Source organism: Solea solea, chromosome 11 (assembly GCF_958295425.1).
Source record: "Solea solea chromosome 11, fSolSol10.1, whole genome shotgun sequence".
In the NCBI taxonomy this organism is placed as follows: domain Eukaryota; kingdom Metazoa; phylum Chordata; class Actinopteri; order Pleuronectiformes; family Soleidae; genus Solea; species Solea solea.
The window spans coordinates 5,357,810-5,385,760 of record NC_081144.1 but is presented as its reverse complement, the minus strand read 5'-3'; the positions used below and the strand labels follow the sequence as shown (position 1 = coordinate 5,385,760).

General features: G+C 40.4%; 1 protein-coding gene across 1 annotated transcript in view; it reads left to right on the top strand.

The window, feature by feature from the left end:
* Positions 1-18,432, top strand: part of spats2 (spermatogenesis associated serine rich 2) — a 37,350-nt gene extending 18,918 nt beyond the window's left edge. Inside the window, exons 6-13 of the mRNA XM_058642965.1 lie at positions 7,330-7,552; positions 7,928-8,107; positions 8,232-8,367; positions 12,859-12,917; positions 14,711-14,820; positions 14,978-15,080; positions 16,092-16,237; positions 16,831-18,432. Of these exons, the coding sequence (XP_058498948.1) occupies positions 7,330-7,552; positions 7,928-8,107; positions 8,232-8,367; positions 12,859-12,917; positions 14,711-14,820; positions 14,978-15,080; positions 16,092-16,237; positions 16,831-17,082 (1,209 nt within the window). The 3' untranslated portion in view covers positions 17,083-18,432. The remainder of the gene's footprint in view (positions 1-7,329; positions 7,553-7,927; positions 8,108-8,231; positions 8,368-12,858; positions 12,918-14,710; positions 14,821-14,977; positions 15,081-16,091; positions 16,238-16,830) is intronic.
* The last annotated feature ends 9,519 nt before the right edge of the window (positions 18,433-27,951 follow it).

The following is a 27,951-nucleotide window of genomic DNA, read 5'->3' as shown; positions in this document are numbered from 1 at the left end:
CTCATGTCGGGTTTAACGTATGTGAACGAAACTTGGTACACACGTTCATTAGGTGGGGACGGTCAAAAAAGTCGATGACGACTTTCCCGTGAAACCTACAGGAAATCCGCCATCTTGGGTTGATTGGCGATTTTTGGGCGATTTTGGCGAATTCGCAGCAATGGTATTTGAACTAACTCCTCCTAGAGTTTTCGTGCGATCACCTTCAAACTTGGTGAGGTCCCTGTGGACCAGTTGAGGAGCTCACGGTATCAAAAGTTTTTTCAAATGTCGCACGGCGCACGAGATAGGGGGCGGCAAAGTTCGTGATGATTCTGATGTTTCGCATCAGAAAAACAAAACTCTTATAACTTTGCGATGGAAGGTCCGATCCAAACCAAACTTGCTACCATTGATGATGGGCCATGGCTGAAGACGTTTTTGGAAAAAACGGTGAAGTTTGAAAACAGCGCCTCCCTGTGGTGAAAGAAAATACACCAAAAAAAAGTTTTTTTACGATTTCGGGAATAACTTTTACACAGATAATCGTACCGCACTCAAAATTGGTGACAACAGTCAAAACACATGGTAGATGATGCGTGAGCAATATGACGACAAATCGTTTAACGGTGTTGCCATGGCAACGACGCAAAGTCGGATTTTTGGGACAAAAAATCAAACTGCTACAACTTCGTGAATCCTGGTCCGATCTGAACCAAACTTGCTAGGATTGATGATAGTCCGGCCCTAAAGACGTTCATATGAAAATATTCAATTTCGAAAACAGCGCCCCCTGGTGACAGCAGACAATATGACAGCTTGTATTTCAATTATCTCCTCCTAGAGCTTTTGTGCGATCACCTTCAAACTTGGTGAGATCAATGTGGACGAGTTGAGCATCAAAAGTTATCAAAAGCTTTTTAAAATATTGTATGGCGTACGAGATAGGGGGCGCCAAAATTGGAGATAATAATAATTTTTCATAACAGACAATGAAACTCTTATAACTTCGCGATGGAAGGTCTGATCCCAACCAAACTTGCTATAGTTGATGATGGTTAGTTGCTGAAGACGACTATGTTGCTGAAACGGTACATTTTGAAAACAGCGCCTCCTGGTGGTGGTAGAAAATTCTAAAAAAACAAACTGTTACAACTTTGCTAATCCTGGTCCGATCTGAACCAAACTTGCAAGGATTGATGACAGTCCGGCCCTGAACACGTCTATATGAAAATATTCATTTTCAAATACAGCGCCCCCTGGTGACAGCAGACAGAATTACATTTATAGTTTTTGATGCTGCTCCAACAGGGATTGTTGTATCCGCTTGAAACTTAGTATGTGGGACCCCAGACCCTTCCTCAACATGTCCGTAAAAGGTCACCTCCCTACAGGAAGTGGAACGCCCGAAACAGGAAGTAAAGTCTTACATTGTCCGATTGACACGAAACTAGATATGTGAGTTACGGGACCTTCCCTGAACATGTTTACGGAGACGCCGTTGACCGAACAGGAAGTCGGCCATTTTAAACAGGAAGTGCCCTCTAACTTTGCCGTACGTTGTCCGATCTGCACAAAACCTTATATGTGACACCAGGGACCTGTCCTGAGCATGTCCGTAAAAGGTCACCTCCCTACAGGAAGTGGAACGCCCGAAACAGGAAGTAAAGTCTTACATTGTCCGATCTGAACAAAACTTGATATGTAAGACAAGGGAACTTCCCTGAACACGTTTACAGAGACGAACAGGAAGTTGGCGATTTTAAACAGGAAGTGCCCTCTAACTTTGCCGTACGTTGTCCGATTTGCACGAAACCTTTTATGTGACACCAGGGACCTGTCCTGAGCATGTCTGCAAGAGATGACCTCCCAACAGGAAGTGGAATGCCCGAAACAGGAAGTAAACTCTAAGATTATCCGATCTGCACAAAACTTGATATGTAAGACAAGGGAAGTTCCCTGAACACGTTTACGTACACGCACTTGACCGAACAGGAAGTCTGCCATTTTAAACAGGAAGTGCCCTATAACTTTGTCAAACGTTGCCCGATCCCCCTCGAAATTTGGAACGAAATGCGCAGGGACGCCGCTGAAAATAACTAGTACTGAAAATAACTAGTACTGAAAATAACTAGTACTGAAAATAACTAGTACTGAAAATAACTAGTACCGCGCGCGGTGAATGAACGGGTGAGAGCACGAGGCACGCGGGGAGCCGTGGCACACGGCGACCCGCGTGGGTCGGCTCGAACCCGTTCAGAACCGCGCGCGGTACTAGTTATTTTTATTATTATTATTATTATTATTAGGGTTCGAGCAACAAGGTTGCAAGAAACCTATTGAAACTGGAAGGATTATTATTATTATTATTCTTATTATTCCTTAAAGTAAATCGCGTTTTTGAGGCCTTTCCCATACCCCAAAACTCACAGATTTTTGTGACCGCATCAATCCTGGTGTAAATTTACGTCTGAAAAAGATTCGGGGAATGTACGTCAAAAATTGAATGTGGGAGGGGCCAAAACGTGCGAAGCGACCTGTCAAAATTCACCATGACCAACACAAATATCGCACATGCACGAAATTTGGTACACATGTGTAGTGGGTCAGGATGAAGAAAAAATTACATTATGACCATGATCCAAACCCAACAGGAAATCCGCCATCTTGGGTTGATTGGCCATTTTTTGGCGATTTTGGCGAATTCGCAGCAATGGTATTTGAACTAACTCCTCCTAAAGTTTTCGTGCGATCACCTTCAAACTTGGTGAGGTCCCTGTGGACCAGTTGAGGAGCTCACGGTATCAAAAGTTTTTTCAAATGTCGCATGGCGCACGAGATAGGGGGCGGCAAAGTTCGTGATGATTCTGATGTTTCGCATCAGAAAAACAAAACTCTTATAACTTTGCGATGGAAGGTCCGATCCGAACCAAACTTGCTATGGTTGATGATGGGCCATGGCTGAAGACGTCTATGAAAAAACGGTGAAGTTTGAAAACAGCGCCTCCTTGTGGTGAAAGAAAATACACATAAAAATAGTTTTTTTACGATTTCGGGAATAACTTTTACACAGGTAATCGTACCGCACTCAAAATTGGTGACAACAGTCAAAACACATGGTAGATGATGCGTGATCAATATGACGACAAATCGTTTAACGGTGTTGCCATGGCAACGACGCAAAGTCGGATTTTTGGGACAAAAAATCAAACTGCTACAACTTCGTGAATCCTGGTCCGATCTGAACCAAACTTGCTAGGATTGATGATAGTCCGGCCCTAAAGACGTCTATATGAAAATATTAAATTTCGAAAACAGCGCCCCCTGGTGACAGCAGACAATATGACAGCTTGTATTTCAATTATCTCCTCCTAGAGCTTTTGTGCGATCACCTTCAAACTTGCTGAGATCAATGTGGACGAGTTGAGCATCAAAAGTTATCAAAAGCTTTTTAAAATATTGTATGGCGTACGAGATAGGGGGCGCCAAAATTGGAGATAATAATAATTTTTCACAACAGACAATGAAACTCTTATAACTTCGCGACGGAAGATCTGATCCCAACAAAACTTGCTATAGTTGATGATGGTTAGTTGCTGAAGACGACTATGTTGCTGAAACGGTACATTTTGAAAACAGCGCCTCCTGGTGGTGGTAGAAAATTCTAAAAAAAGAAACTGTTACAACTTTGCCAATCCTGGTCCGATCGGAACCAAACTTGCAAGGATTGATGACAGTCCTGTCCTGAACAAGTCTATATGAAAATATTCATTTTCAAATACAGCGCCCCCTGGTGACAGCAGACAGAATTACATTTATAGTTTTTGATGCTGCTCCAACAGGGATTGTTGTATCCACTTGAAACTTAGTATGTGGGACCCCAGACCCTTCCTCAACATGTCCGTAAAAGGTCACCTCCCTACAGGAAGTGGAACGCCCGAAACAGGAAGTAAAGTCTTACATTGTCCGATTGACACGAAACTAGATATGTGAGTTACGGGACCTTCCCTGAACATGTTTACGGAGACGCCGTTGACCGAACAGGAAGTCGGCCATTTTAAACAGGAAGTGCCCTCTAACTTTGCCGTACGTTGTCCGATCTGCACAAAACCTTATATGTGACACCAGGGACCTGTCCTGAGCATGTCCGTAAAAGGTCACCTCCCTACAGGAAGTGGAACGCCCGAAACAGGAAGTAAAGTCTTACATTGTCCGATTTGAACAAAACTTGATATGTAAGACAAGGGAACTTCCCTGAACACGTTTACGGAGACGAACAGGAAGTTGGCGATTTTAAACAGGAAGTGCCCTCTAACTTTGCTGTACGTTGTCCGATTTGCACGAAACCTTTTATGTGACACCAGGGACCTGTCCTGAGCATGTCTGCAAGAGATGACCTCCCAACAGGAAGTGGAATGCCCGAAACAGGAAGTAAACTCTAAGATTATCCGATCTGCACAAAACTTGATATGTAAGACAAGGGAAGTTCCCTGAACACGTTTACGTACACGCACTTGATCGAACAGGAAGTCTGCCATTTTAAACAGGAAGTGCCCTATAACTTTGTCATACTTTGCCCGATCCCCCTCGAAATTTGGAACGATATGCGCAGGGACGCCGCTGAAAATAACTAGTACTGAAAATAACTAGTACTGAAAATAACTAGTACTGAAAATAACTAGTACCGCGCGCGGTGAATGAACGGGTGAGAGCGCGAGGCACGCGGGGAGCCGTGGCACACGGCGACCCGCGTGGGTCGGCTCGAACCCGTTCAGAACCGCGCGCGGTACTAGTTATTTTTATTCTTATTATTCCCCCAAATGAATTGCCTTTTTGAGGCCTTTCCCATACCCCAAAACTCACCAATTTTTGTGACCGCATCAATCCTGGTGTAAATTTACGTCTGAAAAAGGTTCGGGGAATGTGCGTCGAAAATTGAATGTGGGAGGGGCCAATAAGTGCGGCGCCACCTGTCCAAATTCACCATGACCAACACAAATATCGCACATGCACGAAATTCGGTACACATGTGTAGTGGGTCAGGATGAAGAAAAAATTACATTATGACCATGATCCAAACCCAACAGGAAATCCGCCATCTTGGGTTGATTGGCCATTTTTTGGCGATTTTGGCGAATTCGCAGCAATGGTATTTGAACTAACTCCTCCTAGAGTTTTCGTGCGATCACCTTCAAACTTGGTGAGGTCCCTGTGGACCAGTTGAGGAGCTCACGGTATCAAAAGTTTTTTCAAATGTCACATGGCGCACGAGATAGGGGGCGGCAAATTTCGTGATGATTCTGATGTTTCGCATCAGGAAAAAAAAACTCTTATAACTTTGCGATGGAAGGTCCGATCCGAACCAAACTTGCTATGATTGATGATGGGCCATGGCTGAAGACGTCTATGAAAAAACGGTGAAGTTTGAAAACAGCGCCTCCTTGTGGTGAAAGAAAATACACAAAAAAATTTTTTTTTTACGATTTCGGGAATAACTTTTACACAGATAATCGTACCGCACTCAAAATTGGTGACAACAGTCAAAACACATGGTAGATGATGCACGATCAATATGACGACAAATCGTTTAACGGTGTTGCCATGGCAACGACGCAAAGTCGGATTTTTGGGACAAAAAATCAAACTGCTACAACTTCGTGAATCCTGGTCCGATCTGAACCAAACTTGCTAGGATTGATGATAGTCCGGCCCTCAAGACGTCTATATGAAAATATTAAATTTCGAAAACAGCGCCCCCTGGTGAGAGTAGACAATATGACAGCTTGTATTTCAATTATCTCCTCCTAGAGCTTTTGTGCGATCACCTTCAAACTTGGTGAGATCAATGTGGACGAGTTGAGCATCAAAAGTTATCAAAAGCTTTTTAAAATATTGTATGGCGTACGAGATAGGGGGCGCCAAAATTGGAGATAATAATAATTTTTCATAACAGACAATGAAACTCTTATAACTTCGCGATGGAAGGTCTGATCCCAACCAAACTTGCTATAGTTGATGATGGTTAGTTGCTGAAGACGACTATGTTGCTGAAACGGTACATTTTGAAAATAGCACCTCCTGGTGGTGGTAGAAAATTCTAAAAAAACAAACTGTTACAACTTTGCCAATCCTGGTCCGATCTGAACCAAACTTGCAAGGATTGATGACAGTCCGGCCCTGAACACGTCTATATGAAAATATTCATTTTGAAATACAGCGCCCCCTGGTGACAGCAGACAGAATTACATTTATAGTTTTGGATGCTGCTCCAACAGGGATTGTTGTATCCACTTGAAACTTAGTATGTGGGACCCCAGACCCTTCCTCAACATGTCCGTAAAAGGTCACCTCCCTACAGGAAGTGGAACGCCCAAAACAGGAAGTAAAGTCTTACATTGTCCGATTGACACGAAACTGGATATGTGAGTTACGGGACCTTCCCTGAACATGTTTCCGGAGACGCCGTTGACTGAACAGGAAGTCGGCCATTTTAAACAGGAAGTGCCCTCTAACTTTGCTGTACGTTGTCCGATCTGCACAAAACCTTATATGTGACACCAGGGACCTGTCCTGAGCATGTCCGTAAAAGGTCACCTCCCTACAGGAAGTGGAACGCCCGAAACAGGAAGTAAAGTCTTACATTGTCCGATTGACACAAAACTAGATATGTGAGCTACGGGACCTTCCCTGAACATGTTTACGGAGACGAACAGGAAGTCGGCCATTTTAAACAGGAAGTGCCCTCTAACTTTGCCGTACGTTGTCCGATTTGCACAAAACCTTATATGTGACACCAGGGACCTGTCCTGAGCATGTCCGTAAAAGGTCACCTCCCTACAGGAAGTGTAACACCCGAAACAGGAAGTAAAGTCTTACATTGTCCGATTGACACAAAACTAGATATGTGAGTTACGGGACCTTCCCTGAACATGTTTCCAGAGACGAACAGGAAGTTGGCCATTTTAAACAGGAAGTGCCCTATAACTTTGCCATACGTTGCCGATCCCCCCCGAAATTTGGATCGACATGTGCGGGGACGCCGCTGAAAATAACTAGTACTGAAAATAACTAGTACTGAAAATAACTAGTACTGAAAATAACTAGTACCGCGCGCGGTGAATGAACGGGTGAGAGCGCGAGGCACGCGGGGAGCCGTGGCACACGGCGACCCGCGTGGGTCGGCTCGAACCCGTTCAGAACCGCGCGCGGTACTAGTTATTTTCAGTACTAGTTATTTTCAGTACTAGTTATTTTTAAAATTACATCTTATTCTGAACCCGGCCAACTCTGTTCTCAGCACTGAGTAAGAGATGGTGCACAAAAGAAACTGACACGTTTTTTTATGTTAAGCCCAAGAAGAAAAAGAAGCCCAAACCTCAGCCCGAGGCCACAGCGGAGCCTACTCCACCCGAGAGCACATTGCCAGAGGAGGGCAAGGATGAGATGAATGGTTTTCATGCCAATGGATCCGTAATGGATGGAGAGTCGCTGGATTCACTGAGCGAACAGCTGGACTCTGCTTCCTTGGACGCAGCAGAGCTGGACTCTGAACCCACTACGTCTGAGACAGCCGGTAACAGCTCCTCTACTAAAAATGGGATGCACAATAAGGTCAAAAGTTGGGCAGGGCTGACATGTTCTAGGAAAGACTTGTTTCACAACCATTCATATGGACTTGGTGAAGTGATGACGTTTTGTTTGCCAATGATTAAGATCACTGTAACCTTTAGATTAATAGATATGAATGAAATATATTAATAGTTTAGGCCATAGACAAGTTGCAAATGTAGAGTTTGGTGATTTGGAAGAGGGGAACCTGCATAAAAAAAGTCAGTAGTAATTGAAGTTTTTCACAATTTATATTCTATTGGGATCAGTATAGTTTGAGGAGAAGTACATTTTAAATTGTCGTTATTTTATTTTTGTAAACTTCTCTGACTTCCTGCAGGTGTGGAAGCAGAAAGTCAAGGCCCGGTTCCAAGTTCTGTCTCTCAGCAAGAGGGGAGGAATCACCAGGGTCCCAGAGGCAACAAGAGTAGACGCAGGACAGGCTCGGGTTCACATCCCTCCTCTTCCTCATTAGTTTCCACCACTGATGGACAAGGATCAACGGGAGGAAAGAAAATAGGTCAGACGGCTGTAGCTCTTGTTTCCGAAATTATAGTTTGTAAAACTTAACCATGCACAGTATGTGTTGTTGCACTGTCTTTCTTTAACATTTCCGTAAATCCTGTTCAATGTCGACCTCTCAGCTTCTACCATCGACCGCTCTGTGAAAGACCTGCAGAGGTGCACTGCCTCACTGACTCGCTACAGGATGGTCGTCAAAGAGGAGATGGACTCGTCAATCAAGAGGATGAAGCAGACGTTTGCCGAGCTCCAGAGCTGGTATGGGAATTTTATTTTGAAATCTGCGTTTTATCATGGCTATTGCTAAATCTTTTAGGTGGTAGAATATTTGGATGTAAGTTGATCACCAAAGAACTCTAGAATGTCTTTGTGGTAGAACAAGAACGTAGATTCTTCCTTTCAGCCAGAACAACCAGGGATCAAATTTATATCCCTTATGAAAGTCCCAGACGATGGTTGAGGAACTTAAGAAGCAGAGTTTGCAGCACACACTTCATAAATTGTTCAAACACAGACACCACAGATGCTTCGACTTGTATGTAACTTCCCTCTCAAAACAAGGAGTTGCTGCTGTACTAATGTTATGATGCGAGTCAGACATTCCTTGCTGTTAAATGTAACACAGTTGGCTTTGTTGTCAGCTTTTTTGAGTTGTTTTCAAAAGAAAAAGCAGAGACGGAGAAGACAGAGAAGAGACTGTCGAATGAAAGAGTGAAATGAAACTTAACTCACTAATAGTTTCATGGTGGTTACTTTCTAAAGCTGAAATTATTTGTCTCCGGGATGAACATCAGAGAGTAAACACAGTCATTCAGCCATGTTTTGCCTGCATGTTTCTTGGTACAGACTGGGAGTATAATGGTCCCCCACCTGGAAGCAGTGTCATGTTAATCAAACTGCTGTGTAAATAAAGCTGAACGACATGGTCCAAAAAAAATCATTGAGATAATTTATGCATCTGTCTTTTTCACAAAAAATATACAAATCATGGTAATAAGGTTTTTGCCATCTATGAACAAATAAAAAAAGTTCTCATCCGAAGAGTGAGGTTTTAATCGCATAACTGAAGTGTCTCTCGATTTTGCAATTGGTCATATTGGAATTTAGATTGTCCTGGAATTGGGAAGTTCCATCTTGAGCGACATTCCAATAAAAACCATGACATACTGGAAAGAAATTCAGATTCATCCCCATACATAAATGGGTCACAGTAGATTTCTGATGATATTACGTGTCATGAAGAGTTTTAGTTTCCTTTGCTCCGTTTAGAAAATCACCTGTGGCATCGCTGTGTGGAAATTTATGACCTAACTCAGTGAGCCTTTGCAGCCTACGGTGTAACGCCCTTCTCAGTATACAGCGGCTTTGCAGAGACTTTTACATGCACAGATCAGCTTAAAGCATAAATAAATACCAGACTATGGTTGCTGTATTTTATTTTGTCTAAACAATGTTTTACTTGCACTTTCTCTAAGCCCACACTCTTGCCTTAAAAAACTTATTCAGAGGTAGGAATTGTATCCCTTCTCCAAACTAGGTTTAAACAGTGTTTTTCTATCATGTCTCCAATTTGTCCGTTCTCCATGGTTCTTCAGTTGCAGTGGGAAAAGTAGCAAACCGGAGAGCACAAAGGGGACCTTTTTCAGATCCATAGTTTCTTAACAGTTTAATTGAAATGGGCTGTTCATCAACATTCCTCCTTTAGCCCATGTTGTTAATCACATATGTGGCGTCTGTGCTACTGCAATTTTCCATAGGCTGTGCTGTGTCATCCGTGAGTCAAAGGGCATTTTCTTACCTTTGTCCTCCTGGATGACACTGACACAGAGCTTTGCATAATGGTAAGCACAAGTTTCTATACACTGAACCTCAGTCTGCTCATGATGCCTCTGTTGTCACTTTACATTATGAGCAGAGAAGCAAGAAACACCATTAAGTAGACTTTCACGTGATAAGTACTAAAACCTTTCAAATAACAAGAGAAATAATTCTGGGTCATTCATTCAGAGTGTTTGCATATTTGCAGTTTTGCATGAGCCATCTATATGCCAGCTGTATGGTATAGTACGTAATTATGCAAATATATTGTGAAACTATTCATTGAGGCAGATATTTTAAGCAAGAGTGTGCACATTGCAGAGATACCTCCTCAATACTGTCTGCTTCACCTTAACCTGCTTCACCTTCTATTTTACAGACTTAATTGATAGTAATTGTTCGGGAAATGTATAATCAGCTTCAGCTGCTGGTTAAAGGACATTAACCGGTTTAAGTAATTGGTGGCAGTGGGTTGAAGATAAACTGGATAGTCCTTTTTGGAAAGGGACTTATATTTTACATTTATAACCCTATGTTTTAGACTTACAGTAGAACTTTTGGCTCTGACTTTGCCTTGATTCTGTCTATGATTGTCAGAATGGTGAAAGCAATGTTCTGTGCAAACAGAAAGTATTATCTTAGTATAAGGCATATTTATTTTTAAACCTTTACCTGAATCAGGAAAAACAGGAAGTCTACTGTCAGATTTAATGCATTTCTTAAATTATGCATTCTTTGAATTATTAAGCATTATTCGCACATGCTGCATTTCTCCTAAAGAGCTCCTTCATCCTTCTCTCCCGAGTAGCTGAAACCTGATACCGTGGTTTCCTGTTGATTTTCTCTGCTGAATGGGATATCCATTTAGCTCCGCTCTCCACTCTCAGCTGCTGCCGTACTTACTGGCCTGTAAAAGTTGAGCATGTTGTCAGTTAAACAAATATAAAAGATGAATTGTGCTGTTAGGGTTCAACACCCTCAGCTCCCATGACGCTCTAACAGCACACCTGTGGCTAAGGCTTGCTGTTGATCGGTTTGCACCAAGCGCAGAACTAGATGCTCACTTAAAACAGAGAAAGTGCTATAAACCCCCAGTAAGTCATACTTCAGTACTACGTTTGGGAAACCCTGTGTCACGCAACATAAAAGTAACCTACAAACCGCTACCAGTTTAGATACACAGAAATAGACTTCTTTTAGTTAGTGCACCATTATCATCCATGTAGTGTTTAATAAAAGATGATATTCAACCTGCTGTCAAAATACTGTCTTTGTTCCCATCTATTTTCCATGGTCTTTGTTTTGCTGCACATCAGAAAGAGATGGCAACTGTAAAATAGGGTTGGATGATAATGAACAACCACACCACAATGTGGAGTCTCCATCATAAAGCCCTTCCCCCCCTCGTCACACACCATCTATCTTCTCTGCTCCTTTTCTCAGCCTCAACTGCAACATAAACATATGCAGATGGTCAAAAAATGTCACAACAGTCAGCTGTTGTGTAAAAGTGGGATGCCAAACGACAGGCTCCACCTCCCTCTCTCTCTCTCGTGCGCTCTTTCTTTTATCAATTAAGATGAAATGAAGAAAAAACCCTGTCTTTCGATTGCATCATCCATCCCACAATTTTACAGCACCATCATCATGATGCCAATCAACTCGACTTTGCCCGGCCCTACTGTGAAAAGCTGAAGGTTGAAAAATGTGTTGTCCATCCACCCCAGCAGTACAGCACAGTGCAATGCTGATATCATTTAGTCCTAAGATATCTCTAGTTTATATCTATTCCTTATGCTACAGTAGGAGGAAGAGTGAAAAGCCAGGCTTCATGTTCCTCCCCTATCGTCCCTAACACACTAAATTACAAAACATTGAATGTTTTTGAAGGCCACTCGTAGTTTCTTACCTCTGCATCCTTGGTCGATGGCTGTGCAAAGTGGCCATGATTGGCACTGCTCTGTGGTTGGCTTTGTTAAAGTTTTGGAAAAATAACAACACACAAAAAAATGCAGTAAACCTCCCCCAGTTCTGTGTTTTTTAAGACCCTGTGAGAAGGTCCAAACTGGCTCTTTGTTTAAAATATACTGAGACCTTAAACACGCCCTGTGGGGTCTTCATATAAACAAGGTTGTGTTTAAATTCACTCTTCCTCCCCAACACACACTGTTGTACTGTTGAGACCTCATGAGAGTGATGGATGGAGCTGCTCATATGCAGTCTTCTTTCTCCACTGCCACCACCACCACCAGCAGTAGTCTGAAAACAGCTGCTGGAACATGTTGACCAGCCGTCCAAAAACCCCCACAGGTTTTCTTTGCATGATTTAAATGTTTACATGTCGTAAAGTCAGCTTTCTGCATCTGTCGCAGCAGCTCATCGTTGACACCAAAACTTAAAACTGTGGCGTGATATCAATACTGTACTTCAATAATAAAAGAATCCAGTATCAGGTGACAATGGTTTGAGGGAGAACAATACACCCACCACTTCTCATGTTTTACTGCTCATAGCTCAGGTTTTTTTGAAGTGAGGTTGTATGAGGTAATAACTCATAGTCAGCACTGACTGCGACGTGTGTGACTCTGGCATGCTGTCAGTGCTGGGAGCCAGTGCGAGACACGGAACACTCACTCTCACGAAAACATGGTTGCCAGTGAGGACACAAGGAAACATTTATTTTAGCTTCTTAACAGGGCCGTCTATTAAAATCTGCTAACTATCACTTCAAATATTGTAATAGCTGTATTGCACTAGCTCTTTTGCATTGTCATACACTGAAACATACTTTTCTTTGACAGCAAAGTGAATATACATTTTTCTGTAATCTCAGTGCAAAGACAACATGTACAATATTTGTTATGTTGGAGACGGTGAGTAAAGAAAAATAACTTTTTTTCTTTCTTTCTCTCTCTTTTTTTTTTCTCCTAGTTTAATGGACAGAGAAGTGACTCTCTTTGGAGAAATGGATAAAGTGAAAGCAGATGCCAGTAAGTACCGTATTTCCCAGCATGTAGACTGACCCGAGACCTTGCTTTCCACGTACCACCCAGGTGCCACTCGTATTCAGCGCATACTGTGTTCACCTGACTCAAGGGCCTGGAGAATCTGACCTAAATCACTGACGGGAGTAGCCGCAAAAGAGATTGTTGTGGAACAGCCAGGCCCAGTTTCTTCAAACATGCGCTGGTGCCCTTAGGGTCCTGATATACCTGGAGCATGCCACTGTGTGTGTGTGTGTGTGTGTGTGTGTAACGTGACAGAGCAAGACTGCATACTTGTACAAGTAGGCCATTCTCTCGTGTTCCGTCCTCGCAGTGTTGAGTGTTGTGTGTTCCGGGCCTGGAAAAAGTGAATAGTGTCAGGTGTCGAGGGAGACTCAATGCTGTCTTTGTGCAAGGTGTGTGGGGAATTGAGAGGAAAGCGGAGGAACTCCAATACTTCTTCGACATTACAAAAGGCCGATTTCGGCAAAGTTTTAACTGTCATTTATTACGTTTATGATGACTTACGGGTTGCTCTTTCCTGCTGGAAAAGGATATTCCTATAAAGACAGGCTGGGGATATCTTATTTGTTGTTACTATGGTAACATCTTGTAACTGCTTTTGCTCGGGGCTGCAACTGCAGATTGATCAATTGACATTGTCATTCATTTGGTTTATAAAATGTCAGGGTTTTTTGTTCCATTTAAGCCTCTGACCTATACTTAGACTATTTGACTCTTTCCCCCGTTCTTCCACTCCTTACTAGAAAAAGTAAACTTAATATTGTTTATGGATATAATGCAGTTATTTTTACTATGACTTTTCCTTAAAATAGACTTTTTGGAGTGGGGAAAAAAGGTAATAAATCACCTTGCTCACAGCATCCCAATATATCCCAATATATGGTATCATCACTGTCATTTAGATGTACTTGTGTCTTGTTTTTAGATGTACAGGCAGTTACACATTATGTGAAATTTTGTGTGGATCAAAATGAGAAAGCTTGTTTTTGTCAAATGCCACATTTGTCTTTTTTTTTCTCGGCCAGATGAGAAGAACTTGTGTTTTGATGAGACATGCAACACTGTTCTTGAATTTAATAATTGTAAACAACACAGTTAGTAGATTTAACTTTGTTTTTAGCATCCAGAAGCAGAATGCCTTCATTCTAAATTTAATCATGTGAGCTTAAATGTGATCGATGTGTAACAAGGTCAGATTCACCGTGCCCTCACATCAGCACTTTTTCGGTATCTTGATTTGAAATTATCTTTATCTTTGACCCTTGTTTACCTATATATGCCGAGTCAAGCGCACTTTGTACTCATTTCAAAATAGCACAGCTGGGGAAACTGAAACTTAGAAAACAAAACTGAACAAACTTCAAAACTGAAAACGGTTATTTAATTGTCTTTAACTTGTACGTCTTTTGGCTTTTAACCAAAAGGATAGATCTGAAACATTAGTTGATTTATTGATCAACAGTAAAATAATTCTATCTTTTGTTTGCTTCTCTCATTCATACTTGACATTAAACTGAATATTAAAATCTGATTGTTTGAATACTGGCAATTTCTAATTCTTTTTTTCCCCACATTTCATAAACCAAAGGATCAGAGTTGTCAAATATCTAATCAGTTTTACTTTACTTTACTACTGTTCAGCCACATTGTATTGTAGTTCTTAACTGGACTTAATCTCTGAAACGTGTTACACTGTGAAACAGAGAGCTTGTTTGGTTTGACACTGTTCATCAAAGCGGCTTTGTGTGTGACGGGTCATGTTTTGTGTTTTTCAGTGATGATTTTGGACGCCCGGCAGAAGAGAGCAGAGGAGCTCAGACGACTGACGGACAAGTCGGCATCCATGTCGGATGAGCAGTTGACTGAACTGCGAGCAGACATCAAGGTACTTGACAGTTGGTCTTTGTGTTTGGCTCAGTGCTTTGTTTCAGAGTGACTCAATATTAAGTGAAATACTATTTACCTGCAGCATCTTGGATAATGTTTTAATGTATCATTAGCAGAATATAAGTCATTCATATGACTCCTTTTCTATTTTGCAGCACTTTGTGAGTGAACGTAAATATGACGAGGATCTTGGGAAAGCAGTAAGATTTACATTTGATCTGGAACCACTGAAGACGAGCATCTTGGGGTTTGGATCAGGTACAGAATCCTGTTTCTCTTCTTTAACAACAACAACCAACGCTGCTAACATAACAATGAAAAATCAAGCGCTGCATCGGCTCTTAATGTCAGGTCTCTGACGTTGGTGATGACATCCGCTGTTACAGTGCAGCGTGGACAGAAAAAAAGAAAATGTAATTTAGTGAACAAAGCATCTCTTCAAATCCCAAATATGGACACATTTCCTGTTTTACTTAATAATTATTGATGATAACTCGACTTATAAAGCACATTTTAAAGTCAACACGTGCAGCAGGGAGTGAAAAATGTTTTTCTACAGTGTCATGATAGCTTCCATATGAACAATAAATATAGGATTAATTTGCATGTGACATTAACCAACACATTTCCAAAACATTTTTGCTTTATTGCATGCCACACAGTCATCATCAGCCCTTGATACTTAACATGAAACAGAGATTCATGTGAGGAATATGCAGCTTTTTGGCTAAAAATACACAAAATTTGCCTTTTGTACTTGTGAGAAATGAACTGAGAGTGTTTCTCAAGACTGCACACAAGTAATGGTTGCATTAAAAAAAAGAAAATGGTCATGCTGATATCTTATCAATGCAGATGTCTGCAGTGTAGACAAAACTGTTAAAGTGTAAAGTAGTGTTTATCATATGTGTCTCTATGTGATAGTGATGTTTTTCTTCCTCTGAAATCTTAACCACATCAGGTGTTTTCTTTCCATAGTCATCATTCCAACTATAGATTTATGGCCAACGAACTGATAGAGCTGATAAACCTTTGACTATTCATTAAACAGCCTTAAACACAGTGACAGTGGGAGCTTTGCACCTCATTACTTGGGTCTTTATGTTTGTGATGTTTTTCCTCTCGTTATATTTGTATTTCTGCAGCTTATGACACAAAAGCTTCTTGAGTTTCTGTGGTTTTTGAAGGCTTAAATTTAATTAATGCTGTCAATAAATTCCTGAATTGTGAGGGTTGCTGAAATGATTGACCCTGTTGTCTCTTTTACAGTTTATCATCCACGTACAGGATACTCAAATCGGTCCCGTTGTAGCTCCACGTCCTCTTCTGTCGCCAGCCCGAGCCTGATGGAAACTCCTCCCCCCACTCAGACCCAAAGCGTCCCCAGTGAAAACCGCCCCCCACCAAACAAACAGGTCAGCAGCAGTAGATACATTTGTCAAACATCCACATAGTGATATATTAAAGGCCTTTGCACACAAGGTGCACATTAACAGTACAGTACACATCACTGACTGGCGGACCTCGGTATGCTTCTATCTGGACCTGTGACCAACTTCTGATAAATGAATGAGAAAATGTAATCTTTGTGGAGCATTGCTTTTCCTTTCTCTTGGCTGCTGAGAGCACAGTATGACAGATCTACCCGACTCATCACACGTTACTAAAAAGACTCCGCACTGTTTTCACTGAACTAAAATACAGATGAACGGGTTGTGATTCGGCTCACGATCGCCGGCTTTCAGCAGTGCTGACTGATCTACAGTTCTGCATTGTTCGCTTTGATTCTTGTGTCGGACGTCGCGCTTATGACTCTTTCAGTGGCGACACTAGTGGCAAAACATGAAGTACCATCATGCACTGCACCATCATGTGACATTTGCACATGATAATTTTTCAAACTTATACCTTTTATTTTTTTGTAAAGCCAAAGGCCTTTATATTGATGAATCATTTTTAAATGCAGAGTGGGTTTTGATTATTTTCCCTCCCCTTCTTCTCCACTCAGATTTTCCAAGGGAACAGGCGTACTTTCCAGGGACAAGGTTTTCACTCAGGTGGTCAGCGGTATAACGGCGGCTCCTACCACGACAGGAACGCCGGCCGCGCCAACCACCGCTACCAGGGTGATGGCGGCCACACTTCACAGCACTCCACCAACTCCAGAGCTCCCTCTCATTCCTCCTCATCCTCCCACAACCAAGACCGCTTCTCTCACAATGGGCTGCCTCAAAGGCCTCCGCGGACGCACTGCCCTTGACAGTGGAAATCTCTGTCTCGATCAAACCCCTCTAACTAACCCTTGCACTCCCTTCCCCGTTCCCACCCCGTGTCCTGCACACTCTCCCACTATACTAACTCCTTTCAATGAAGAATAGAATACACGTTTACATAGTTCCATCAGTTGAGCTGTAGTGCCACCTTCTCTACATCAGTCCATTCATCCGTCAGACTTGAAAAGCTCTCGCTGGTTTGTAGTCACTCTTCTTTTTTCCATTCCTGCCCTCCAGGTTTAGCTAACGGCTTCTATCTTTAGCCTCCTTTGAGAAATCTCATCGCTACGCTATCGTCAGCCTCTGTTGTTAATTTTTCACAGTTGAGCAGTTTGCCAGAGAACGACAACAATTTGTGCACCATTGAAGTTGAACTCATGGTACTATTACTGTTTTTTGTTTGTTTGTTTTTTGCTGTGGCCTGTGTCAGCTCTCTGATTCACACCTCAATCCCCCCCCCCCCCCACACACACACACACACACCCCAGAATCATTTCAATGCCTTCACCGTGGAAAGTGTAGTAAAAGTGCAACAGTAGTTTGAGCATGACCCAGGATTTTTGTCATCAGGAGAGTAGACATGCAATCAACACTACAGATGATGTTAATGTTTGCAAAGGGGGGAAACTAGAGAGAAAAGAAACATATCAAACTGTAATGCAGAGCTTTTTTTATGGCTGCTACAAACAATAGGAAACATTTAGATGTGTTTTGAGAGGAATTCTGTGAACACTTTGAAACACTTGGGAAATGAGGTCATTGCTGTCTGGCCGAGAGTTGGTGATCAGAGGTGACTGCTGTCAGTCTTCTTTCCTATGAAGCTACGGCCTGCAGCTGGTGAGCTGAAATTCTGAGCATCTCTCCTCATTTTCCAGTCTTCAAGCTAAGCTCCGTGTCTCAGGCTTTATCTCCGCGGCTGAGACACGAGCGTGGGATCTCGTCTTTCCATCTAACTCGCAGCAGGAACGCCAATAATAGCATCTCCTGAAACGTTTTAAGTGTTCCTATAATACTGGCCGAGGCAGCGATGTATTTACCGTCCCACTGGCCAACGGGGTTTGCGCGTGCGCTGTCGTTGTTGGCTTGCTCTCTGTTATTTGTTTTGAGAAAGAGCGCTCATTAGCTTTTGTAGAATCTTCTTAAAAGGATCACGACGAACTGTCCGCATGCAGGTTCATCGCTCGTTTCCTTTCTTCTTTGTTGGTAAATACATGACGAGCTTGCCTTTGGTCACAGAGAGACATCACATTTGCCTTTAACTAGAATCGTGGACGTCTGCGTCCCAGTGCTTTTGTTTAAAAAAGAAAAAAGGAAAAAAAAAAGGCACATGTAAAGGACACGAGTGATTTCTAAATCTGTGCGAGAAGGTTTGAGAGCCACTCATCCGCTTTTTATAAACTCATTAGTGAAGGTAACATTGATCAAACTGATGCTGTTCTCCTCACACATCTTTTATATATTGCTTCCAATTAGATGCTGCAAAGCTGTTGATGGAGTGAATTGTCTGGTCATATTCTCCATAGTTTTGCGAACAAAAAAGCTGGTGAATACCTCATTGCTGATCTTTTGATGCAACCTGTTTCCTTGCAGTGGGATGTTGTTAAAGGACGGAAACCGTCGCCGTTTCCTCCTCCAGTCTTGTTTTCTTGATGTTCTGTACGTAGGCGTAGCTGCGAGGCCGTCACATTATTGCTGCATCTTCTTCACGCATAGTCTTCCCTCAAGCAGACTTTTGGGAGAAAAGAGGGAAAATCTTTGAAAAAAAAAAAAAAAGAATTGAAAACTTTGAGAGAAATTAATTTTGTTGTCTCCCCGTTTTTGTTTCTTCATTGCTTTTCTGATTATGGGAGTTTATTTTAATTTTGTTGTTTTGTTTTCATTTCTTTTAGATAAAAAAAAATACCAGTAACTCCCTGGAAAATTATATAACCGAGTACTGCGGAGAAAAGAGAAATTTATGCTGTGATGAGACAAAATGTGGCTCCAGTTTGACTATAAGGGAATGTGTTTTTGGAAATATGCTTATTTGCTTTGTTGTCCAGAACAAAAAACATTCTCCAGGAAAAGCTACACATGGGTGATATTTACGTTATAGTTGTTTTTTTTCCCTTTGGGAAATATTTTCTGGAAAAAGACGAGTCTGGACTGGTTGTTTTGGAAGAGCTTTTCCATCCAAACAGGGTTAAAAGACGGGGAAACTGAGGTGTAGGTGTAAAAGGACAATCGGTTTTATTGACGGGAGGGAGATGATGGCCGTTCTATTGAGCCCTTATGTTGTAAACTTCTGTTTTCAGTTCATCTGTGTCGAGTAATTCAAACAGGAAAACCTCAGGCGAGCGAGTATTCCATCATAAACGTGAGGCTGTTTTCATAATCGGTGCATCCATTTTCTGTTTGTTTTCATTTAAAGTGACATTTGCATACACAACCTCAAAGACACTGAGAAGAAAGCAAATATTCACATTTTTAGAAGTTTTTTTCATTCCTTTTAATCGGTTATAAAGGTTGCTGTTGTAAGATTTTGTTGGTTCTAACTCGTGAACAATTTATTGTTTTAGTTTTCCAGTGCAGGTTCTAACAGGGACTCTAGAACAGTTCAGTTTCTTGGTAATGAGGTGAAAAGGTGTATTTCCTTAAATGTTTAACTGCTCCTTTAAATGCTTTCTGGGGCCATAAGCCAGTTATAATGCCACACAGATTTGTTTTTTCTTTTATTGACTGAAGTTGGTTGAACTTTAAACAACTCTCCTCTGTGGATTGATGTGTGAACTTCAATTCTGCTGGAGCAGAAATAAACCAGTGAGTCTTCTGTTAGAGATGCTGGAAGAGTCCAATCCAAACTCCGAGAGAGAGAGAGAGGTTTTCTGTTCCGAGCTTTCTCCGACTCATTTTAACCACTTTTTGTTTTCATATCCAAAACTTTAGGGACGTTACAGTTATCACCAAAGAAATAATCTCATCCTGTTAATAAAAAAAAAAGAAAGTTGCTGCCTTTTTGCCACCTGTAAACATTTCCAAAGGGGATAAATTCAACACTTAATCTTTATATTATTTCCGTCCTTCTCTTTTTCTTTTCTGATTCCTTTGTGTATATACATATATGTAGCTATATAATTTTGTGCTCACATGGGGCATTTTGTATGTGATATTCATATGAGGCATAAAAAAAGAAACATCTAGTTAAGTCATTCTTCCAGTAGAACATTGTGTCCTTCTCAAGACAACTTCTCTGAGACAACTGTAAACTCAAGTGCCTTTTCTTGTCTCCCACTGATTCATTGTCGTCCCCTCAACCAGAGTCTGGACCAAAGACATCAGCCGTCCCCAACTCCCCTGCCCGCTCCCCCCCCCCACTGAATGGCACACTTTTCATTTACTACAAATAAACGGTTTGCAATACTGATCGTGTCCATGTGTTGTGTGTTTTTCAGCAGATGTTTTCACGTGATATGGAGGAATAATCATGGATTGTAATAATGGTTCTAGCATGGCTCGGCTCGGCACGTTTTTGTTTTTTTTGGCTTTTTCATTAGCGATAGTACCTGGTACTTTTTTAGTACCACACAAGCTCAGCCAATACTAACATGGTCAGAGTGTCACCACTGGACACTGGCCTGACACAAGAATCAAAATGAACAATGCCGAATTGTAGATCAGTTAAATGGCTTAAAAATCCTCGTGACCTGTTTCAATCTCCAACATTTAGCAAAGGAAATGTCTAAAATCTCAATATTCAACTGAGGAGTCTGGTGTAATGAGCGACAGCACTGCTGAAAGCTGGCCATTGTGAGCCGAATCGTAGTTTGTGTGTGTCGCAGCTGGAAAACTGATGCCAAACCGAGTAATTGAGGCAAGTAGAGCCGAGTAGTAAAAGACTGTGTAATGGAAAAGCACCATAACTGACCAAAATATTCCAGATGATGAGGTGTTATACTTCAACTTTACATGAATCAAGTTGTTCTGACACAAAATCAAATCATTTGAACACTGGAGGCTTCAAAACATCAATCAGTACAACTTTGTGTAGGGTTCAGCCCCATCTGCATGTTTTGCATGTCTGAATTTCACTCACCTCACCTGTCCCTTCCACACAAGTAGGAAAAACTGTGGTAGCCTTCGGTGGCCGCCTCCAAAGACAAGACCCACTCCTGATATAAACATAAAAGGCTCATTCTTGGAAAATAAAAAAATTATTCACTCAATCGGGTATACCCTGAAAAACAAAACATTATAATTGTATATTCCATTTTTTCTTATAATATTATACACTGTTTAAAAGAAGCCAAAAAATGACACATGCACAATAGCAGGAGCAGCCAGTAGAGGGCACTATTACACTTTAAATTGAATTATCACAGAGAGGTGACACATGAATGAAGTGGTGGTTTATTTATCAGAAATATCTCTATGGCTAATCTATCTGTTTAAAATAATAGTGGATGGAAAACATTTTATCAAGCACACATTTACCTCATGTCAGGATTTATGTTAAGTGGGTCGTGACCAGTAAAAAGTGGGTCCCCATATAAACTGCTTTAAGACGGCGAACAACAGAAAACTACAGGATCTTTCCCAAGCATGAATCACATTCCTGTTTTACAAAAGAAATGGAGGAGTGAGAGAGAGAAAACACTGAGAAGATAAAAGAGGACCAACTGAAGTTCATCTCAGTGACATCTCTGATGCAAACAGATAAAAAGTCCTGAAGAGTTAGATTCTTAAGAACTGCAGCGAGCATAGTCAGATCGGATGAGGAGGGGAAATCGAGGTTGGACTATATGACTACAATCATATGCGATCTAGATTTTTACGGATTCATGGATACAAAAGCATAAAAATCATGTTTGACTCTTCAATCCCTTTTAAATGTTGGGGCTTTTTTTGAAATACACTGCAACACCTGGAGATCTCATCTGACTTCTATAGAAAATGAGCAGGCAAATGTGAAACCAAGGAGGAAAGAACACAAAACATTTCACAGTCAAAACAAAAACAATGAAAGTCACTGTTAGAAGAAATGACCAGTAAAGTCAAACCATTTTACTGATTAAGCCTCAGCACAGCTGTGTTTAGGTATCGTGTCTCCCGGGCCACATTTGCGCACTGCACACAGGAAGGGATTTGTTTTATGTCCCAAAGAGATGGAGGCAACAGCAACATTGCAGTAAAGTGCAAGCGGACCAACTCTTATCCCACTCTGATAGTATTGCTTGACAAAGCCAGTTTTCAGAGGGACGCAGCATACAAATATAAATGCAATGAATGTCTGTCTGTTAATCGCATATTAATGGATGCCCACAGCAAACATCAAAACAATTATATATCAAAAATAATTACGTCAAACAAAGAGTGTAGTTGGTGGACATTTTTCAGCATAGATAGACAGCTGTGCTACTGCACTGTAACTGGCTGATGGATTAAGATCCTGTCCCCTTTACTGAACTATATTTTATTTTTTCGGGTCCTTACAGTTATGTTTGCTGTTATGGATTGATCTGTTTAAAAGGACAAATAAAACATAAATTTAAAAAAAAGTTAAAACAAAACAACATACAGTACATTACTAAAAAATTATTTGCATATATTTATTACTTGTGTTAAATATTCCTATTTTTCTTCAGTTTCTACTTTGTTGTGATTCTTGGCTGCTGTAACACTATATGTATATGAATATATATGTCGTCGGGTGCAGGACTTGTGCTGGTAAAGGAGTAACATTTGGGTGGATTGAACCTTTAAAAATTTTACTATTTAGACAAAGTGGTATTGTGGTGGAATGACCCTTAAAAAGAGACTGACTCTTAAGCTTTGAGAATCCAAACTGGGCTGGGTTGTGATCATTTCGTCTATCGTCTTCCATTCATGTTTATGTGGAAATTATTTGCAGTTTTTTTGCAATTTTGTCACCATGGTTGCTCGAAACGCTTAGAAAAGTAATAGCCCGCCATTCTCGATCAAACCACACGTTTTGATATAGGATGTGGGGGGGTTCCCAAATCTGTCAAACTATGACGTATCTGTCAAACTTTGGACAACATACTAAACTATAACATTTTTGTACATAGTTAGTCAAGACCTACTAACCACTACGCCACCATGCCACTCTTACAGTAAAATGTCATAGTATGTCGTCCAAAATTTGGCAAAAATGTCATAGTTTAGTATGTCGTCCGAAAATGTCATAGTTTAATGTCGTCCAAAGTTTGACAGAAACGTAATAGTTTGGTATGTCGTCCAAAAATATCATAGTTTAGTATGTCGTCCAAAAATGTCATAGTTTAATATGTCGTCCATAATGAGATGGGTTGCAGGTGTGCATGTGTAAGTGAATGACGTGTGTGTATGAGTGGGTCTAGGTGGATCCTGGGAGGTGATTGGTCCTGCCCGGAAGGAATCTTAACAAGAGGCCTGAACATCTCAGCTGCAGGGGACTTCCTCAAACCACTCACAGCAGACATTTTGTACTTGATCTTAATAAACCTTTAAAATGGTTTGTTTGACTTGTTGCTGGTGGTTTCTTGGGAGTTGAGAAGGGGAGTCTCATTATTCATGTTGTGATCAGGTTTTCCCCTAGGCCTGCTCGTAACACATGTCATAGTTTAGTATGTTGTCCAAAATGTGACAAAAATGTCAAAGTTTAGTATGTCGTCCAAAATTTGGCAAAAGTGTCATCGTTTAGTACGTCGTCCAAAATTTGACAAAAATGTCATAGTTTAGTTTGTCGTCCTAAAATATATAGTTTAGTATGTCGTCCAAAATGTGACAAAAATGTCATAGTTTAGTATGTCATCCAAAATTTGGCAAAAATGTCATAGTTTAGTATGTCGTCCAAAATTTGGCTAAATATTTCACAGTTTAGCATGTCGTCCAAAATTTGACAAAATGTCAAAGTTTAGTATGTCGGCCATAATGTGACAAAAATGTCATAGTTTAGTATGTCGTCCAAAATTTGACAAAAATGTCATAGTTTAGTATGTCGCCCAAAAATGTCATAGTTTAGTATGTCTTCCAAAATGTGACAAAAATGTCATTGTTTAGTATGTCGTCCAAAATTGGACAACAATGTCATAGTTTAGATGTCTTCCAAAATTTGGCAAAAATGTCATAGTTTAGTATGTCGTCCAAAATTTGACAAAAATGTCATAGTTTAGTATGTCGTCCAAAATGTGACAAAAATGTCATAGTTTAGTATGTCGTCCAAAAATGTCATAGTTTAGTATGTCTTCCAAAATTAGACAAAAATGTCATAGTTTAGATGTCTTCCAAAATTTGGCAAACTTGTCATAGTTTAGTATGTCGTCCAAAAATGGACAAAAATGTCATAGTTTAGATGTCTTCCAAAATTTGACAAACATGTCATAGTTTAGTATGTCGTCCAAAATTTGACAAAAATCTCAGAGTTTAGTCAGTCAGTCAGTCAGTCAGTCATCATCTACCGCTTTATCCTCTGCCAGAGGGTCGCGGGGGGGGCTGTGCCAATCTCAGCTACATCGGGCAATAGGCGGGGTACACCCTGGACAGTTCGCCAGTCCATCGCAGGGCCACACACAGATAGAGACAAACAACCATTCACTCTCACACTCACTCCTAGGGTCAATTTAGAGGGTCCAATTTACCTATCCCCACATTGCATGTTTTTGGACTGTGGGAGGAAGCCGGAGAACCCGGAGAGAACCCACGCACACACGGGGAGAACATGCAAACTCCATGCAGAAAGGCCCTTGTTCCAACCGGGGCTCGAACCCGGGTCTTCTCGCTGCAAGGCAAGAGTGCTAACCACTACACCACCGTTTGGCCCTCATAGCTTAGTATGTCGTCCAAAATTTGACAAAATTGTCATAGTTTAGTACGTCGTCCAAAATTTGACAAAAATGTCATAGTTTAGTATGTCGGCCAAAATTTGGCAAACATGTCATAGTTTAGTATGTCGTCCAAAATTTGACAAAAATGTCATAGTTTAGTATGTCGTCCAAAATTTGACAAAAATGTCATAGTTTAGTACGTTGTCCAAAATGTGACAAAAATGTCATAGTTAAGTATGTCGTCCAAAATGTGACAAAAATGTCATAGTTTAGTATGTCGTCCAAAATGTGACAAAAATGTCATAGTTTAGTATGTCGTCCAAAAATGTCATAGTTTAGTATGTCTTCCAAAATTAGACAAAAATGTCATAGTTTAGATGTCTTCCAAAATTTGGCAAACTTGTCATAGTTTAGTATGTCGTCCAAAAATGGACAAAAATGTCATAGTTTAGATGTCTTCCAAAATTTGACAAACATGTCATAGTTTAGTATGTCGTCCAAAATTTGACAAAAATCTCAGAGTTTAGTCAGTCAGTCAGTCAGTCAGTCATCATCTACCGCTTTATCCTCTGCCAGAGGGTCGCGGGGGGGGCTGTGCCAATCTCAGCTACATCGGGCAATAGGCGGGGTACACCCTGGACAGTTCGCCAGTCCATCGCAGGGCCACACACACAGATAGAGACAAACAACCATTCACTCTCACACTCACTCCTAGGGTCAATTTAGAGGGTCCAATTTACCTATCCCCACATTGCATGTTTTTGGACTGTGGGAGGAAGCCGGAGAACCCGGAGAGAACCCACGCACACACGGGGAGAACATGCAAACTCCATGCAGAAAGGCCCTTGTTCCAACCGGGGCTCGAACCCGGGTCTTCTCGCTGCAAGGCAAGAGTGCTAACCACTACACCACCGTTTGGCCCTCATAGTTTAGTATGTCGTCCAAAATTTGACAAAATTGTCATAGTTTAGTACGTCGTCCAAAATTTGACAAAAATGTCATAGTTTAGTATGTCGGCCAAAATTTGGCAAACATGTCATAGTTTAGTATGTCGTCCAAAATTTGACAAAAATGTCATAGTTTAGTATGTCATCCAAAATTTGACAAAAATGTCATAGTTTAGTACGTTGTCCAAAATGTGACAAAAATGTCATAGTTAAGTATGTCGTCCAAAATGTGACAAAAATGTCATAGTTTAGTATGTCGTCCAAAATTTGACAAACATGTCATAGTTTAGTATGTTGTCCAAAATGTGACAAAAATGTCATAGTTTAGTATGTCTTCCAAAATTTGACAAAAATGTCATATTTTAGTATGTCGTCCAAAATTTGACAAAAATGTTATAGTTTAGTACGTCGTCCAAAATGTGACAAAAATGTCATAGTTAAGTATGTCGTCCAAAATGTGACAAAAATGTCATAGTTTAGTACGTCGTCCAAAATGTGACAAAATGTCATAGTTTAGTATGTCGTCCAAAATTTGGCTAAATATTTCATAGTTTAGCATGTCGTCCAAAATTTGACAAAATGTCAAAGTTTAGTATGTCGGCCATAATGTGACAAAAATGTCATAGTTTAGTATGTCGTCCAAAATTTGACAAAAATGTCATAGTTTAGTATGTCGCCCAAAAATGTCATAGTTTAGTATGTCTTCCAAAATGTGACAAAAATGTCATAGTTTAGTATGTCGTCCAAAATTGGACAAAAATGTCATAGTTTAGATGTCTTCCAAAATTTGGCAAAAATGTCAAAGTTTAGTATGTTGTCCAAAATTTGACAAAAATGTCATAGTTTAGTATGTCGTCCAAAATGTGACAAAAATGTCATAGTTTAGTATGTCTTCCACAATTTGACAAAATGTCATAGTTTAGTATGTCTTCCAAAATTTCACAAAAATGTCATAGTTTAGTATGTCGTCCAAAATGTGACAAAATGTCATAGTTTAGTATGTCGTCCAAGATTTGACAAAAATATCATAGTTTAGTACCTCGTCCAAAATGTGACAAAAATTTCATAGTTTAGTATGTCTTCCAAAATTTGACAAACATGTCATAGTTTAGTATGTCGTCCAAAATGTGACAAAAATTTCATAGTTTAGTATGTCTTCCACAATTTGACAAAATGTCATAGTTTAGTATGTCTTCCAAAATTTCACAAAAATGTCATAGTTTAGTATGTCGTCCAAAATGTGACAAAATGTCATAGTTTAGTATGTCGTCCAAGATTTGACAAAAATGTCATAGTTTAGTACGTTGTCCAAAATGTGACAAAAATGTCATAGTTTAGTATGTCTTCCAAAATTTGACAAAAATGTCATAGTTTAGTATGTCGTCCAAAATGTGACAAAATGTCATAGTTTAGTATGTCGTCCAAAATTTGACAAAAATGTCATAGTTAAGTATGTCGTCCAAAATGTGACAAAAATGTCATAGTTTAGTATGTCGTCCAAAATTTGACATAAATGTCATAGTTTAGTATGTCGTCCAAAATTTGACAAAAATGTCATAGTTTAGTATGTCGTCCAAAATGTGACAAAAATGTCATAGTTTAGTATGTCGTCCAAAATGTGACAAAAATGTCATAGTTTAGTATGTCGTCCAAAATTTGACAAACATGTCATAGTTTAGTATGTCGTCCAAAATGTGACAAAAATGTCATAGTTTAGTATGTCGTCCAAAATTTGACAAACATGTCATAGTTTAGTATGTTGTCCAAAATGTGACAAAAATGTCATAGTTTAGTATGTCATCCAAAATGTGACAAAAATGTCATAGTTTAGTATGTCGTCCAAAATTTGACAAAAATATCATAGTTTAGTACCTCGTTCAAAATGTGACAAAAATGTCATAGTTTAGTATGTCTTCCAAAATTTGACAAACATGTCATAGTTTAGTATGTCGTCCAAAATGTGACAAAAATGTCATAGTTTAGTATGTCTTCCACAATTTGACAAAATGTCATAGTTTAGTATGTCTTCCAAAATTTCACAAAAATGTCATAGTTTAGTATGTCGTCCAAAATGTGACAAAATGTCATAGTTTAGTATGTCGTCCAA